Below are 14,994 nucleotides of genomic sequence, written 5' to 3' on the forward strand. Positions count from 1 at the left end.
CTGAGTGGGTCTTTCTCAGACGTAATGATTGATGAAGATTAAGCCACCCAAAAGGTGGCACGGGCATGACTAGCTCGTAAGTGGTGGCCCTTTTGAGCCATTACCAGTATCAAGAGCTGATACTGGAGATCTGTGGAGGTGCGACTGCACCTGCGTGACGGGAGATGCCTCCCGTCACAGACGTAATGTCGGCGGGACTATTATAAAGCGGGGGCTCCTCACTGTGTTGCCCCACACTGTGATGCATCTCATCTGTTCTTCATTCCAAAGTGAGAGAAACGTTCCTTTATAATCTTGCTGACCGAAATGTTGGAGTAATTTATTCAGTTGCCTTGTTGGGTGTTCCACGACACATAACCACACACAGTGACACACACACACATGTGTGTGTTGTTGGACCACATTTAAGAGGCGGGACAAAAGAGCCAGAGCTCAACCCCCCCTCAAGTACAAATTGGTGAGTACATGCACACAGTAACACGTTCAAGTAGACTGGAATGTTACAGAAATATCTATTCTACTATTTATTAAAGCTTTTTATTTATATATATATATATATATATATATATATATATATATATATATATATATATATATATGTCGTACCTAGTAGCCAGAACGCACTTCTCGGCCTACTATGCAAGGCCCGATTTGCCTAATAAGCCAATTTTTCCTGAATTAATATATTTTCTCTAATTTTTTTCTTATGAAATGATAAAGCTACCCATTTCATTAAGTATGAGGTCAAATTCTTTTTATTGGAGTTAAAATTATCGTAGATATATGACCGAACCTAACCAACCCTACCTAACCTAACCTAACCTATCTCTATAGGTTAGGTTAGGTTAGGTACCTGAAAAAGTTAGGTAGGTTAGGTAGTCGAAAAACAATTAATTCATGAAAACTTGGCTTATTAGGCAAATCGGGCCTTGCATAGTAGGCTGAGAAGTGTGTTCTGGCTGCTAGGTACGATATATATATATATATATATATATATATATATATATATATATATATATATATATATATATATATATATATATATATATATATATATATATATATATATAAAGTCCAAGGCCAAGTCCAGCGAGGCCAGGCGGAACAATAACATTTGCCCCACCAGATCTAACCTAAGCTTACAAATAGTAAGTATGAGACAACTTGGGTTAGGGAATGTTGCAATAAGCTTGGCTAGGTGGATATTCGCTACATGTCTAAATTAACAAAACACCCACAAATCAAGTTTATCATAATATTGGTAAAGACAACCCAAATGACGTGGTTTCGACATGAGGTAGGCTAAGTCAGGCTAGTCGGTGGGGCATAATTTACATAATGGCCGGCTGAATCCCTTTAAACACTGAAACTTGATCTGGACGCGACGGTCACTACTGATAATGTGATATACTGCTTGTAAACTACAAGGACTCGTAGTCCTGGTAGTACGTAGGACTCGTAGTCCTGGTAGTACGTAGGACTCGTAGTCCTGGTAGTACGTAGGACTCGTAGTCCTGGTAGTACGTAGGACTCGTAGTCCTGGTAGTACGTAGGACTCGTAGTCCTGGTAGTACGTAGGACTCGTAGGCCTCCCAGCGCCTGAGACCGGTGGAAGCCCACCACAAGTGGTATCGGTCCTTTCAGTGGGATCATGGCCACAGAGAACTCGGTGAGCTCAGGGGCTATATAAGACCATCATAGGTCTGTTAAGTCAGGGCCACGGGACCATCATAGGTCGGTTAAGTCAGGGCCACGGGACCATCATAGGTCGGTTAAGTCAGGGCCACGGGACCATCATAGGTCGGTTAATTCAGGGCCACGGGACCATCATAGGTTGGTGGCGGCATACTTGGTGCTGGAGCCCTCGATGCCCTCCTTCAGGCGGTCGATGGCGTGCCGCAGGAGTGACATAAAGGCGCTGCGGATGTCTTTACTGAAGAGAAAATACAAGATAAAGTTGAGACCGAAGTTCAGGAACTCCAGGTTGTTTGCGATGGCTCGGAAGAGCTGGAAGTTGACGTCATGCCTTTTGTCGTCGCTGAAGGTGAGGGACAGGATGGCGGCGGGGATGTTGGTGATGAAGAAGGCGACGATGATGGAGACGAGAAGCAGCACCAGGCGTCGTTCCATGTCGTGGCGGCGCTCGCTCATACCTCGCGGCGGCGCAACTGGCGCACCTCCACCTGCAATGAACAAGGTGGGGCTCAACACAGATAACGGCTCAACATCAACTACGTTTTCATTTATGGGAGAAACAAGAAAATATCTTACACACAGGACAATGTAACAAATTATTTTGTACTAAATAGAATTTCGTTGTTTTGATAAGATTTGATGGCATATTCCAGTGATGTTATATCAGTGACATATGACATGTTCTGCTGATTACATGTGCCGTTGATATAAGGCAACAGTTGGTAGAACCACATCTGTCGCTATAGCATCGTCCATTAAACTTTATTACATTCTATAAAAGCAAATTATAGCTACCTGATACATTAATCATGGAGAGGCCAATGGTCTCCTTTCCTTCTCTGCTTTGTGTTGTGGATTTGGACGAGGAGTTTCTTGTGCTTGCTATGTCGCCATCAGCAAGCACTGACTTATAACCATTACCATGATGAGACGTGGCATCAACTGCTTTGTAATCCGTGTGACCAGCATGCTCGTTGCTGTTGATGAGACAAGTTTCTATCTTGCTTTCCTGACTTAAGGGCGAAATTTCGCTGTAGGAAGTTACAGTATTGGTTGGGGTGGTGACTGCACTGGGGTTAGTTGTAGGGCTGGTGGTCAACACACTGGTGGCAGCGGTGGGATTGCTCACGATAGGGATATTGATGGAAGCATGGGGGCCAATGGAGGTGTCATTGGCGGTGTTGGGACAGGCGGCAGCAGGTTCAGACTCCACCCGGCCATTGGAGGGAGAGTGGTTTACTACAGTGGTGTTGGCATTGCCCTCAAAGTAGGACTGAGAAGGAATTGCTGACACCTCACAGCTCATGCCCCGGGATAGCAATAGGCGCCGCCGGCTGATTCGTTTAAACTCCACTATGATCCAAGTGTTGAGCACCGCTAAGAGGATCGCTGGAGCAAACCTGAAGAGAACAGCGGCAGTTTACAACACGTGACTTCATTATTGGTAGCAGCACATTTGTCTTGTATACATAAGGGAAAGCAAACAACATATGCAGTATAACATCTTTGAAAATAACCAGTATACAAGGGATTACAATGTGTGGATGAGATATAAGATTTGAATATGTGATAAGGTGTGCAATAGAGGTGCTACCAACTGATTGTGGTATTTAAACTTTTGTAAATATGTGTAGCGTTGTTATCAACAGGTTTGTTTCCCCAAGTCAAGGACAATGAAATGTGAACTGAAGAAATGTAATCTTAAATAGAACCCATTTAAAAAAAGGGTGTATTATCAATTTTAAAGAAAGGGAACAGTCAGGAAACCCAGAACGGTATCACCAACGTGAATGCCATGCTAGGTACTGAAGAGGTTTGTAACCAAGAGACAGAATGGTTTTAGAAAAAGTCATGTTTGACAAATGTGAAATTCTCTAACATGATCAGCAAGACAACAGGAGAACGTCTGCTTCATTATATTTTCCTCTATCAAAAAGCATTTGAAATTTGTTCGCAAAAGGCAGGTACATAAGATGTAGAGACAAGATTTATTAACTGGAGAGATACTTAATTGGGCGAAACATTTGAAAGGCAGGAAACAAAGGGACCTAGTCAGAGAGAAGTCAAAATGAAGATATATATCAAGCAAGATTCACCAAAGGCCCTTCTTGTGCAGTTTCTAATCTCTGTGAAGATCTACCCGAGGAAGGGAGTTTCTACATGTCAGTACTTGCTGATGATGCAAAGTTAATTAGAAATGTAACAGTGAGAACTGTAGAGTGCAGCAGGATGACCTTGACAAGTGGTATTATGGAGCTGCGCTCTGGTTGTCGGTCTGGAGGGGCCTCCAGGGCCTCTTCTTGACAAACAGCAACCGCATCACAAGGCTGGCGGGAAGACACGACCGGATATGGAAGATTACTACATCATAAGAGGAAGATAACTACAGGAATTACAGAAAGGAAGACTTGAGAGTAGACATAACACCATCACTAACACCCGGACCTCACATATACAGGATAACACCAGCAAACATGATAAGCTGGTAACATTAGAAACCAATTTTAAAATCCTAAGCAAGAAATCTTTCAAGGCAATATACACAGACTTAGTTAGACCTGTACTACAGTATGAAGCACCAGCAAGGAACCCATACCATATGAAGCACATAAGAACATAAGATGAGAGAAACCAATATATCTGAACAAGGTCAATGCCGGAACAAAGATGACATGGCTACAAGAAAGGGACAAATGAACTGTTTAATAGCTCACTACGTAACACGAGGAAATAGAATAAGAGGTCACTGGTAGAAGTCGGAAAGGTAATCATGTTAAGGAGATACAAGGAAACTTTCGTTCGTTGCGTGGGTGCTAAACATGAACTCAAGCACCAAGTTGTAGAAGCCAACTTCAAAATCAAATACGGCCAAAAAATACAAGTGTCAAGAAGTTTTAAGCACACTAGATAGTAATGTCGCGAAGAATGGGGTTAATAGAGGTAAATGTTAAACACTGACGGATCACTCAATACAGCTACAGGGAGGGCAGGAAGTGCTGTTATTGCTCATCAGCCCGATGGCAGCACAATTCAAAGGAATATCCGAATTAGTAACTGGGCGTCCACAATGCAGGCCGAGTTGGTAGCAATACAGGTAGCACTCGAAATTATTGACAACACTGAAGTAGACAGCTTAATTATTTCTGACTCCCTTTCCTCACTACGAGCAATAAACAGTTTACAATCAAGTACTAACGTGCTTGTCTTGGAAGCTAGACGTAGATATATAAGAATACTTAGCAAGAGGGTAAATATAAAAATGTTGTGGATTCATTCTCACATTGGCCTGCAGGAACATGACAAAGTTGACGCCCTTGCTAAGGCTGCAGTAAATAAAGACAGTATTGAACGGAATCTTGAGTTATCAAATAAGTCCCTTAAAAGTGTCATTAGACAAGAACTCCTGGATGGATTTAAAGAAAGTAGAACTGTGCAAACTGGAACTAGCAGGTCCATTGTTCATCACAATGAAATGTGTGAAGTAAAACATGTGTATGGGGCAAGTAACAAAGTCAGTAGACTAACAGATGTTGTCACAGCTCGTATAAGACTTGGCTACAAGTATCTCTGGCAGTTCGGCTTGTATAGGGATCTAGATGAAGTAAAGTGTAAAGTGTGTGGACAAAGACAGGGACACACACTCGAACACCATATCTTGGATTGTAGTAAAATTGAGCCATTTAGAGATGAATCTAAGCTCACTCTATGATATAGCAACCTATCTCATTACCATGGATAAATTACCTGAAATCCTTGCACTGTATCCACATTTCGCTTCCAGTAGATAAACGACATATGAGATGAAGAAACAAGTAGTGTATTGTGAGGACTAATAATAAACAGAAACTACCCTATGACTATCTCCATTGGTCAAACTATTATGTATTAGCGATAAGACCTACCATTAATGTATAATGATTTACTGTAAATGTATAACTCGTGAAATAGCACTTTCTCTGTAACTAGCTGACATTGTAACTATAAGGTGTGAAGGATAGATGAAATTGTTTATGTGTATAATCTAAGATGAGGTCTGATAAAGACCTTTTGTGCCCTCTGTAATGCTTTTGCGCTACCGCTCACAGGATGAGTATGGGGTGCACAATAAACTAGCTGCCTTCGGCGGCAATAATCAAACCAAACAGCAGCCATTCATAGGTAACATTGATTGATAAGCACACACACACACACACACACACACACACACACACACACACACACACACACACACACACACACACACACACACACACACACAGGACTCATAGGGTATAGAATCTATCCTATGAGTCTAGGGTATAGACTCATTCCTCTCAATGTTTGCTGACGAAGCCAAACTTATGAGAAGGATTAAGACAGAGGAGGACAGCTTGAGGCTTCAAGAAGACCTGGACAAGCTGCAGGAATGGTTGAACAAATGGATGTTAGAGTTTAACCCAAGCAAATGTAATGTAATGAAGATAGGGGTAGGAAGCAGGAGACCAGATACAAGGTATCACTTGGGAGATGAAATACTTCAAGAGTCAGAGAGAGAGAAAGACCTGGGGGTTGATATCACGCCAGACCTGTCCCCTGAAGCTCATATCAAGAGGATAACATCAGCAGCATATGCCAGGTTGGCTAACATAAGAACGGCCTTTAGAAACTTGTGTAAGGAATCTTTCAGAACATTATATACCACATATGTCAGACCAATCCTGGAGTATGCGGCTCCAGCATGGAGTCCATATCTAGTCAAGCATAAGACTAAACTGGAAAAAGTTCAAAGGTTTGCCACCAGACTAGTACCCGAGCTGAGAGGTATGAGCTACGAGGAGAGACTACGGGAATTGAACCTCACTTCGTTGGAAGACGGAAGAGTTAGGGGGGACATGATCACCACATTCAAGATTCTCAAGGGAATCGACAGGGTTGATAAAGATAGGCTATTTAACACAAGGGGCACACGCACTAGGGGTCACAGGTGGAAACTGAGTGCCCAAATGAGCCACAGAGATATTAGAAAGAACTTTTTTAGTGTCAGAGTGGTTAACAAATGGAATGCATTAGGAAGCAATGTGGTGGAGGCTGACTCCATACACAGTTTCAAGTGTAGATATGATAGAGCCCAATAGGCTCAGGAACCTGTACACCTGTTGATTGACGGTTGAGAGGCGGGACCAAAGAGCCAGAGCTCAACCCCCGCAAGCACAACTAGGTGAGTACAACTAGGTGAGTACACACACACACACACACACACACACACACACACACACACACACACACACACACACACGTGGGGCCTCGTGGCTGAGTGGACAGCGCTTGGGGGTCGTAGTCATAATGACCCGGGTTCGATTCCCAGCATAGGCGAAAACAAATGGGCAGGGGTTTCTTTCTCCCTGATGCCTCTGTTCACCTAGTAGTAAATAGGTACCTGGTTGGTACGGGCTGCTTCCTGGGCGTGTGTGTGTGTGTGTCTACTCACCTAATTGTGCTTGCGGGGGTTGAGCTTTGGCTCTTTGGTCCCGCCTCTCAACTGTCAATCAACTGGTGTACAGATTCCTGAGCCTACTGGGCTCTATCATATCTACATTTGAAACTGTGTATGGAGTCAGCCTCCACCACATCACTTCCTAGTGCATTCCATTTATTAACTACTCTGACACTGAAAAAATTCTTTCTAACGTCTCTGTGGCTCATCTGGGTACTAAGTTTCCACCTGTGTCCCCTTGTTCGTGTCCCACCCGTGCTGAAGAGTTTGTCTTTGTCCACCCTGTCAATTCCCCTGAGAATTTTGTAGGTGGTTATCATGTCTCCCCTTACTCTTCTGTTTTCCAAGGATGTGAGGTTCAGCTCCTTTAGCCTTTCCTCGTAGCTCAATCCTCTCAGTTCCGGGACGAGCCTGGTGGCATACCGCTGAATCTTCTCTAACTTTGTCTTGTGTTTAACTAGGTATGGACTCCAGGCTGAAGCTGCATACTCCAGGATTGGTCTTACATAAGTGGTATACAGGGTTCTGAAAGATTCCTTACACAAGTTTCTGAAGGCAGTTCTTATGTTGGCCAGTCTAGCATATGCCGCTGATGATATTCTTTTGATGTGGGCCTCTGGGGACAGGTTCGGTGTGATATCAACCCCCAGATCCTTCTCTCTATTTGACTCTTACAGGATTTCCCCTCCCAGATGATACCTTGTGTTCAGCCTCCTGCTCCCTTCGCCTAATTTCATCACCTTACACTTTCCCGAGTTGAACTTTAGCAGCCATTTTCTAGACCATTCCTCCAGTTTATCCAGGTCATCCTGTAGTCTCTGTCTATCTTCATCCGTCTTGATTCTTCTCATAATTTTTGCATCATCAGCAAACATCGAGAGGAATGAGTCTATACCCTCTGGAAGATCGTTCACGTATATTAGAAACAGGATGGGTCCAAGTACTGAGCCCTGTGGGACTCCGCTGGTGACATCTCGCCACTCTGATGTCTCCCCCCTCACCGTTACTCGCTGTTTCCTGTTGCTTAAGTACTCCCTTATCCACTGGAGCACCTTCCCTTTTACTCCTGCCTGTTGCTCCAACTTTTTTAACAGCCTTTTATGGGGTACTGTGTCAAAGGCTTTTAGGCAATCAAGGAAAATGCAGTCGGCCCACCCTTCTCTTTCCTGCCTAATTTTCGTTGCCTGGTCATAAAATTCTATTAAACCTGTGAGGCACGATTTAGGCATGTGTGTGTGTGTGTGTGTGTGTGTGTGTATGTGTATGTGTGTATGTGTATGTGTATGTGTGTGGTGTGTGTGTGTGTGTGTGTGTGTGTGTGTGTGTGTGTGTGTGTGTGTGTGTGTGTGTGTGTGTGTATGTGTATGTGTGTGTGTGTGTATGTGTATGTGTATGTGTATGTGTGTGGTGTGTGTGTGTGTGTGTGTGTGTGTGTGTGTGTGTGTGTGTGTGTGTGTGTGTGTGTGTGTGTGTGTGTGTATGTGTATGTGTGTATGTGTATGTGTGTATGTGTATGTGTGTATGTGTATGTGTATGTGTGTGGTGTGTGTGTGTGTGTGTGTGTGTGTGTGTGTGTGTGTGTGTGTGTGTGTGTGTGTGTGTGTGTGTGTGTGTGTGTGTTAGAAAGAAATGTATGTAGATACATTAATAGAGGATAATAATAGAGGAAAATAGATAGATTAGAAAGGCGGGGTGCAAGAGCAAATAGCTCGATTCTGCAGACACCAATAGTAAATACACGCACATGCACGCAATACAACACAATACAACACTCAATACATACACGCACCAACCTGACGCAGATCTCGAGCAGATACTCGTAGACCATGAACCACCTCGTCGACACCACCTGCAGGTTCTCCTCGATAAGGAACTTGCTCGGGAAGCCGCTGGCAGGGACCACCATCTTGTAGAAGGCCATGGGCACGTACATGATGAAGGCGATGACGAAGGAGAGGGAGATCCTGACGGAGGCGACGTAGTGACTGTGAAGGTTACGATACTTGCGGGGGTAACACACAGCCACGAACCTGTCGATGCTCAGCCCGACCACGATGTACACGCTGGAGGCGATGAGTGCGTTCCCCACCGGCACCTGTGGCGGCATACGGAAGCTGTTAGGCAATGTTGGAGTCTCGCAGGTGAGGGTTAGGTGGTGGTGGTGATGGTTGAGGGTTGGGTAGTACACCACCACCATCTATACACCCTCCACTTATATACTCTCCACCACTACCACTCATACAACCACTACAACCTATACACCCACCACCACCACTTATACACCTTCCACCACCACTTATACACCCTCCACCACCACCACCCATACAACCACTACCACCACCCATACACCCACCACCATCACCACCACCCATACACCCACCACCTCCACCACCACCACCACCCATACAACCACTACCACCACTCATACACCCACCACCATCACCTCCCATATAACCACCACCACCACCCATACACCCACCACCATCACCACCACCCATACACCCACCACCTCCACCACCACCACCACCCATACAACCACTACCACCACTCATACACCCACCACCATCACCTCCCATACAACCACTACCACCACCCATACACCCACCACCATCACCTCCCATACAACCACTACCACCACTCATACACCCACCACCATCACCTCCCATACAACCACTACCACCACCCATACACCCACCACCACCACCATCACCACCACCTCCCATACAACCACTACCACCACCCATACACCCACCACCACCATCACCACCACCACCCATACACCCACCACCACCATCACCACCACCACCCACACACCCACCACCACCATCACCACCACCACCCACACACCCACCACCACCATCACCACCGCCCATACACCCATGTGGTGGAGGCTGACTCCATACACAGTTTCAAGTGTAGATATGACAGAGCCCGATAGGCTCAGGAATCTGTACACCTGTTGATTGACGGTTGAGAGGCGGGACCAAAGAGCCAGAGCTCAACCCCCGCAAACACAACTAGGTGAGTACAACTAGGTGAGTACCCACCACCACCACCACCACCACCCACACACCCACCACCACCATCACCACCACCACCGCCCATACACCCACCACCACCACCACCACCACCGCCCATACACCCACCACCACCACCACCACCACCCACACACCCACCACCACCATCACCACCACCACCGCCCATACACCCACCACCACCACCACCACCGCCCATACACCCACCACCACCACCACCACCACCCACACACCCACCACCACCATCACCACCACCACCCACACTTCATCCCCGCCAGAATAACAGCTGAGATTCTCCTCTTGCCCTTCGGCCGCCATCTTGTACACCTGGAGGTTTAGGAGGAGTGAGGGGTGTGAGGGGGGAGTGAGGGGTGTGAGGGGATATACGTCTTGAGGAAAACACACCACTTGAGGGAAGGTGGCGAGTCTGAGGCGGAATACCTCGAGGATCACGCCAAAGGATTTCATGCAATGTGCCCTTCAGGTTGGCTGCAGCTCCTGGGAAGGATTTACAGCATCCTCAGTACGTGCTGTGTGAGGAGGTCACGGCATGGCATGATGCCGCGCCATGTGGGTCGCTGGTCAACACATCTATATGGCTCCCTCTTGTTGCACGGATGGTGTTCCACCGCTAGTCACCCACAGTCATGTCTAACAGTCATATCTAACAGTCATATCTAACAGTCATGTCTAACACGAGTGGTACCAGGTTACTCATTAGTGACTGGAACATGCGGAGGTGTTCTCCATGTATGCTACACAACGCCTGCTTCACAAGGCGGCGTCTGGTGCACTCGTATGAGTAATTTCAACAAGCTATCATAGTCTCCTGAACCGCCCATAGAATATCAAACGTCACATATAGTTAACATATAATATTTGTGTGTTTGGGTATTCTACGAAGCCGAGCAAGGGAAGGAAGGGTACTATCAGGGGAAACAGCCAAGCCATTACGACTATATAGCACTGGGAAGCGGTCCGGATAAGGATTTGGGATGGGACCGGGGGAATAAATGGTGCCCAACCACTTGGACGGCTGGGGCTTGAACGCCGGCCAGCATGAAGCGAGACCGTCGCTCTACCGTCCAGCCCAAGTGGCTGGGCAGAGCAAGGGAAGACCTTACCTCTATATGGGCGAAGTATAGTGCGGCGGGGTAGGGGACGGGCGTGTCGTGGGTGTGGAGAGTGAAGGGCAGCAGCACCACACACACCAGCAGGTTGGCCACCGCCAGCCACTTCAGGTACCTGTGGAGGAGACCAGCACTATCATAGTCCGTGTGGGGTACCTTGCAAGGCTGGGTACCGAGGCTGGGCACCAAGGCTGGGCACCAAGGCTGGGTACTGAGGCTGGGCACCAAGGCTGGGCACCAACGCTGGGTACCGAGGCTAGGCACCAAGGCTGGGCACCAAGACTGGGTACTAGTGATATTATTGCTTAGTTCTGACCAGAGGGTTTGGCCACTATTGGTCAATAAGGCGATGAGACAGACTCTAGTCGCTGCCTTCCCCAGCCTCACAAGGCTGGACACGCCCTAAGAACGACATTATTGAGAGCGCGAGGCCAAGACGACGAGAACACACGACTCTCTACATTCTGGTCATGGACAATGACAAACTAACCTGAACAAGCGACATGAATAAAGAGGGTTCTGGGATTCATACATGTACAAATGTAAACTTGCTAAATAAGGGCTAAAGTTATATTAGGACTCGTGTGTCGTCTTGTCGACGCTCTGCCAAGAGTTGTGTCGTCTTGTCGACGCTCTGCCAAGAGTTGTGTCGTCTTGTCGACGCTCTGCCAAGAGTTGTGTCGTCTTGTCGACGCTCTGCCAAGAATTGTGTCGTCTTGTCGACGCTCTGCCAAGATTTGTGTCGTCTTGTCGACGCTCTGCCAAGAATTGTGTCGTCTTGTCGACGCGCTGCCAAGAGTTGTGTCGTCTTGTCGACGCTCTGCAGCTGTATAAACCTTGTTTACTGAGAAAACAAACTCCTTCACTGGAGATAAAAATGTCAACTTTGATGTTTACAGCCCTTGTTGGTACCTGACACCATGATGCTGACACGTGACACAGGGCTTTTATGACAGTCGAGTGTGCACCAAGGCAGACCCAAGTTGCTGTCAGTCAAGCAGGTTGGGAGATGGATGATGCAGGAAGCCTCAGCGCTGAGGTCCGTTGTCAGACCTGGCTCCTCGCGTGGGTTGCCAGCCGTCCACCGGCTTCTGTTTTCCCCCCCACCCACGTGTACCCACGCCGCTCACACACACACACACACACACACACACACACACACACACACACACACACACACACACACACACACACACACACACACACACACACACACCCAGGTGTGTGTGGACCTGTCTCCTGCAGCCCATATCAAGAGGATAACATCAGCGGCATATGCCAGGCTGGCCAACATAAGAACGGCATTCAGAAACTTGTGTAAGGAATCATTCAGAACTTTGTATACCACATATGTCAGACCAATCCTGGAGTATGCAGCCCCAGCATTGAGTCCATATCTAGTTAAGGATAAGACTAAACTGGAAAAGGTTCAACGGTTTGCCACCAGACTAGTACCCGAGCTGAGAGGTATGAGCTACGAGGAGAGACTACGAGAATTAAACCTCACTTTGCTGGAAGACAGAAGAGTTAGGGGAGGACATGATCACCACATTCAAGATTCTCAAGGGAATTGATAGGGTAGACAAAGACAGTCTATTTAACACAAGGGGCACACGCACAAGGAGACACAGGTGGAAACTGAGTGCCCAAATGAGCCACAGAGATATTAGAAAAAACTTTTTTAGTGTCAGAGTGGTTGGCAAATGGAATGCATTAGGAAGTGATGTGGTGGAGGCTGACTCCATACACAGTTTCAAGTGTAGATATGATAGAGCCCAGTAGGCTCAGGAACCTGTACACCTGTTGATTGACGGTTGAGAGGCGGGACCAAAAAGCCAGAGCTCAACCCCCGCAAGCACAATTAGGTACACACGCACGCACGCACGCACACGCACGCACACACACACCTAGTCATAAGGAGCACTATTGGGACCATCTAATTTGTCTTGTTAATGTTAATGATCTGACCGAGAAAGAAGATACCTACGTACAAGCATAATAATTATGAATCACTACAGCAGACCTGTTGGCCCATACTGGATGGTCCCGTTCAGCGCACCCTCTCTCACCTCTCTCTCTTCTATCTATTCTTCAACATTTATTAAACAGTTTTTCTTAATAGCAGCTGGCGGGATAATCCACCCAGTCACAAACCGCTTTCCAAACCAGTACTTCTCCTCACAGCTCCTCCAGCCCGTGCCCCCAGTGTTGCTGTCACCATGCAAAACTCGTAAAAACAAATGCATACCTGGAGCATACATGGAGCATACCTAGAGCATACATGGAGCATACCTGGAGCATACATGGAGCATACCTGGAGCATACCTGGAGCATACCTGGAGCATACATGGAGCATACCTGGAGCATACCTAGAGCATACATGGAGCATACCTGGAGCATACCTGGAGCATACCTGGAGCATACATGCAGCATACCTAGAGCATACATGAAGCATACCTGGAGCATACATGCAGCATACCTAGAGCATACATGGAGCATACCTGGAGCATACCTGGAGCATACCTGGAGCATATCTGGAGCATACATGGAGCATACCTGGAGCATACCTGGAGCATATCTGGAGCATACCTGGAGCATACCTGGAGCATACCTGAAGCATACCTGGAACATACATGGAGCATACCTAGAGCATACCTGGAGCATACATGGAGCATACATGGAGCATACCTGGAGCATACCTAGAGCATACCTGGAGCATACCTAGAGCATACCTAGAGCATACCTGGAGCATACCTGGAGCATACCTGGAGCATACCTGGAGTATGCCTACCTGGAGAATATCTGGATTATACCTGGATGGGGTTCTGGGAGTTCTTCCACTCCCCGAGCCCGGCCTGAGGCCAGGCTCGACATCTGTGGTGAATTAGGAGACATCTACATATTAACTGAATCACATCAGCAGCATATGGGAAACTAACAAACATGCGAGTAGCTTTCACAAATCTGAACAAAGAAGTATTATGAGCAATGTACTCAACCTATATGAGACCAATATTTGAGTATGCAGTTCCTACACGGAACTCATACCCAAAGAAACACAAGATAAAACTGGAGAATGCACCACAATATTGATCCCAGAACTGAGAAGGTTGGAGCACGAGGAAAGCCTGACGGAACTGGATCTTACATTACATAAGAGAGGGGAAAGATGAGAAATGATTGCGATGTATAAGATACTAAAGAATACTGTATTCACAAATCAGATAAGGAGAAAGTTTAAAAAGTATAACAGTTGGAAGCCAGTGACGCAGATCTGCCATAGAGATGCCACAACATAATTATTTAACTTGAGTAGTGTGTACGTGGAATGAGATAGAGGAGGAGGAGGCGCTAGAGGACATCAGTCAATGATTTAAATGTAGATATAATAGAAATCCAGTGGGTGGGGCACCATGCACTGCATGAGATAGATGACCGACAGCTGAAAAAGCCGGGCCCAAGAGCAGACGCTCGATCTTGCAGGTCCAACAGAGTGCATACACCTTACACCCCTGCACCACCACCTGTACCACCACCTGTACCACCACCTGCACCACCACCTGTACCACCACCTGTACCACCACCTGTACCACCACCTGTACCACCACCTGTACCACCACCTGTACCACCACCTGTACCACCACCTGTACCACCATCTGTA

The 14,994-nt window shown here is 46.7% G+C and overlaps 1 protein-coding gene across 1 annotated transcript in view; it reads right to left on the reverse strand.

Annotated features, from left to right (window-relative positions):
- Positions 1-1,072: 1,072 nt before the first annotated feature.
- The window catches only part of LOC123770407 (alpha-2B adrenergic receptor-like), a 14,821-nt gene continuing 899 nt past the window's right edge, over positions 1,073-14,994 (reverse strand). Inside the window, exons 2-5 of the mRNA XM_069339548.1 lie at positions 11,328-11,448; positions 8,962-9,263; positions 2,491-3,095; positions 1,073-2,183 (exon numbers count right to left, since the gene is read on the reverse strand). Coding sequence (XP_069195649.1) covers positions 1,828-2,183; positions 2,491-3,095; positions 8,962-9,263; positions 11,328-11,448 — 1,384 coding nt within the window. The 3' untranslated portion in view covers positions 1,073-1,827. The remainder of the gene's footprint in view (positions 2,184-2,490; positions 3,096-8,961; positions 9,264-11,327; positions 11,449-14,994) is intronic.

Source organism: Procambarus clarkii, chromosome 42 (assembly GCF_040958095.1).
Source record: "Procambarus clarkii isolate CNS0578487 chromosome 42, FALCON_Pclarkii_2.0, whole genome shotgun sequence".
Classification (NCBI taxonomy): Eukaryota; Metazoa; Arthropoda; class Malacostraca; order Decapoda; family Cambaridae; genus Procambarus; species Procambarus clarkii.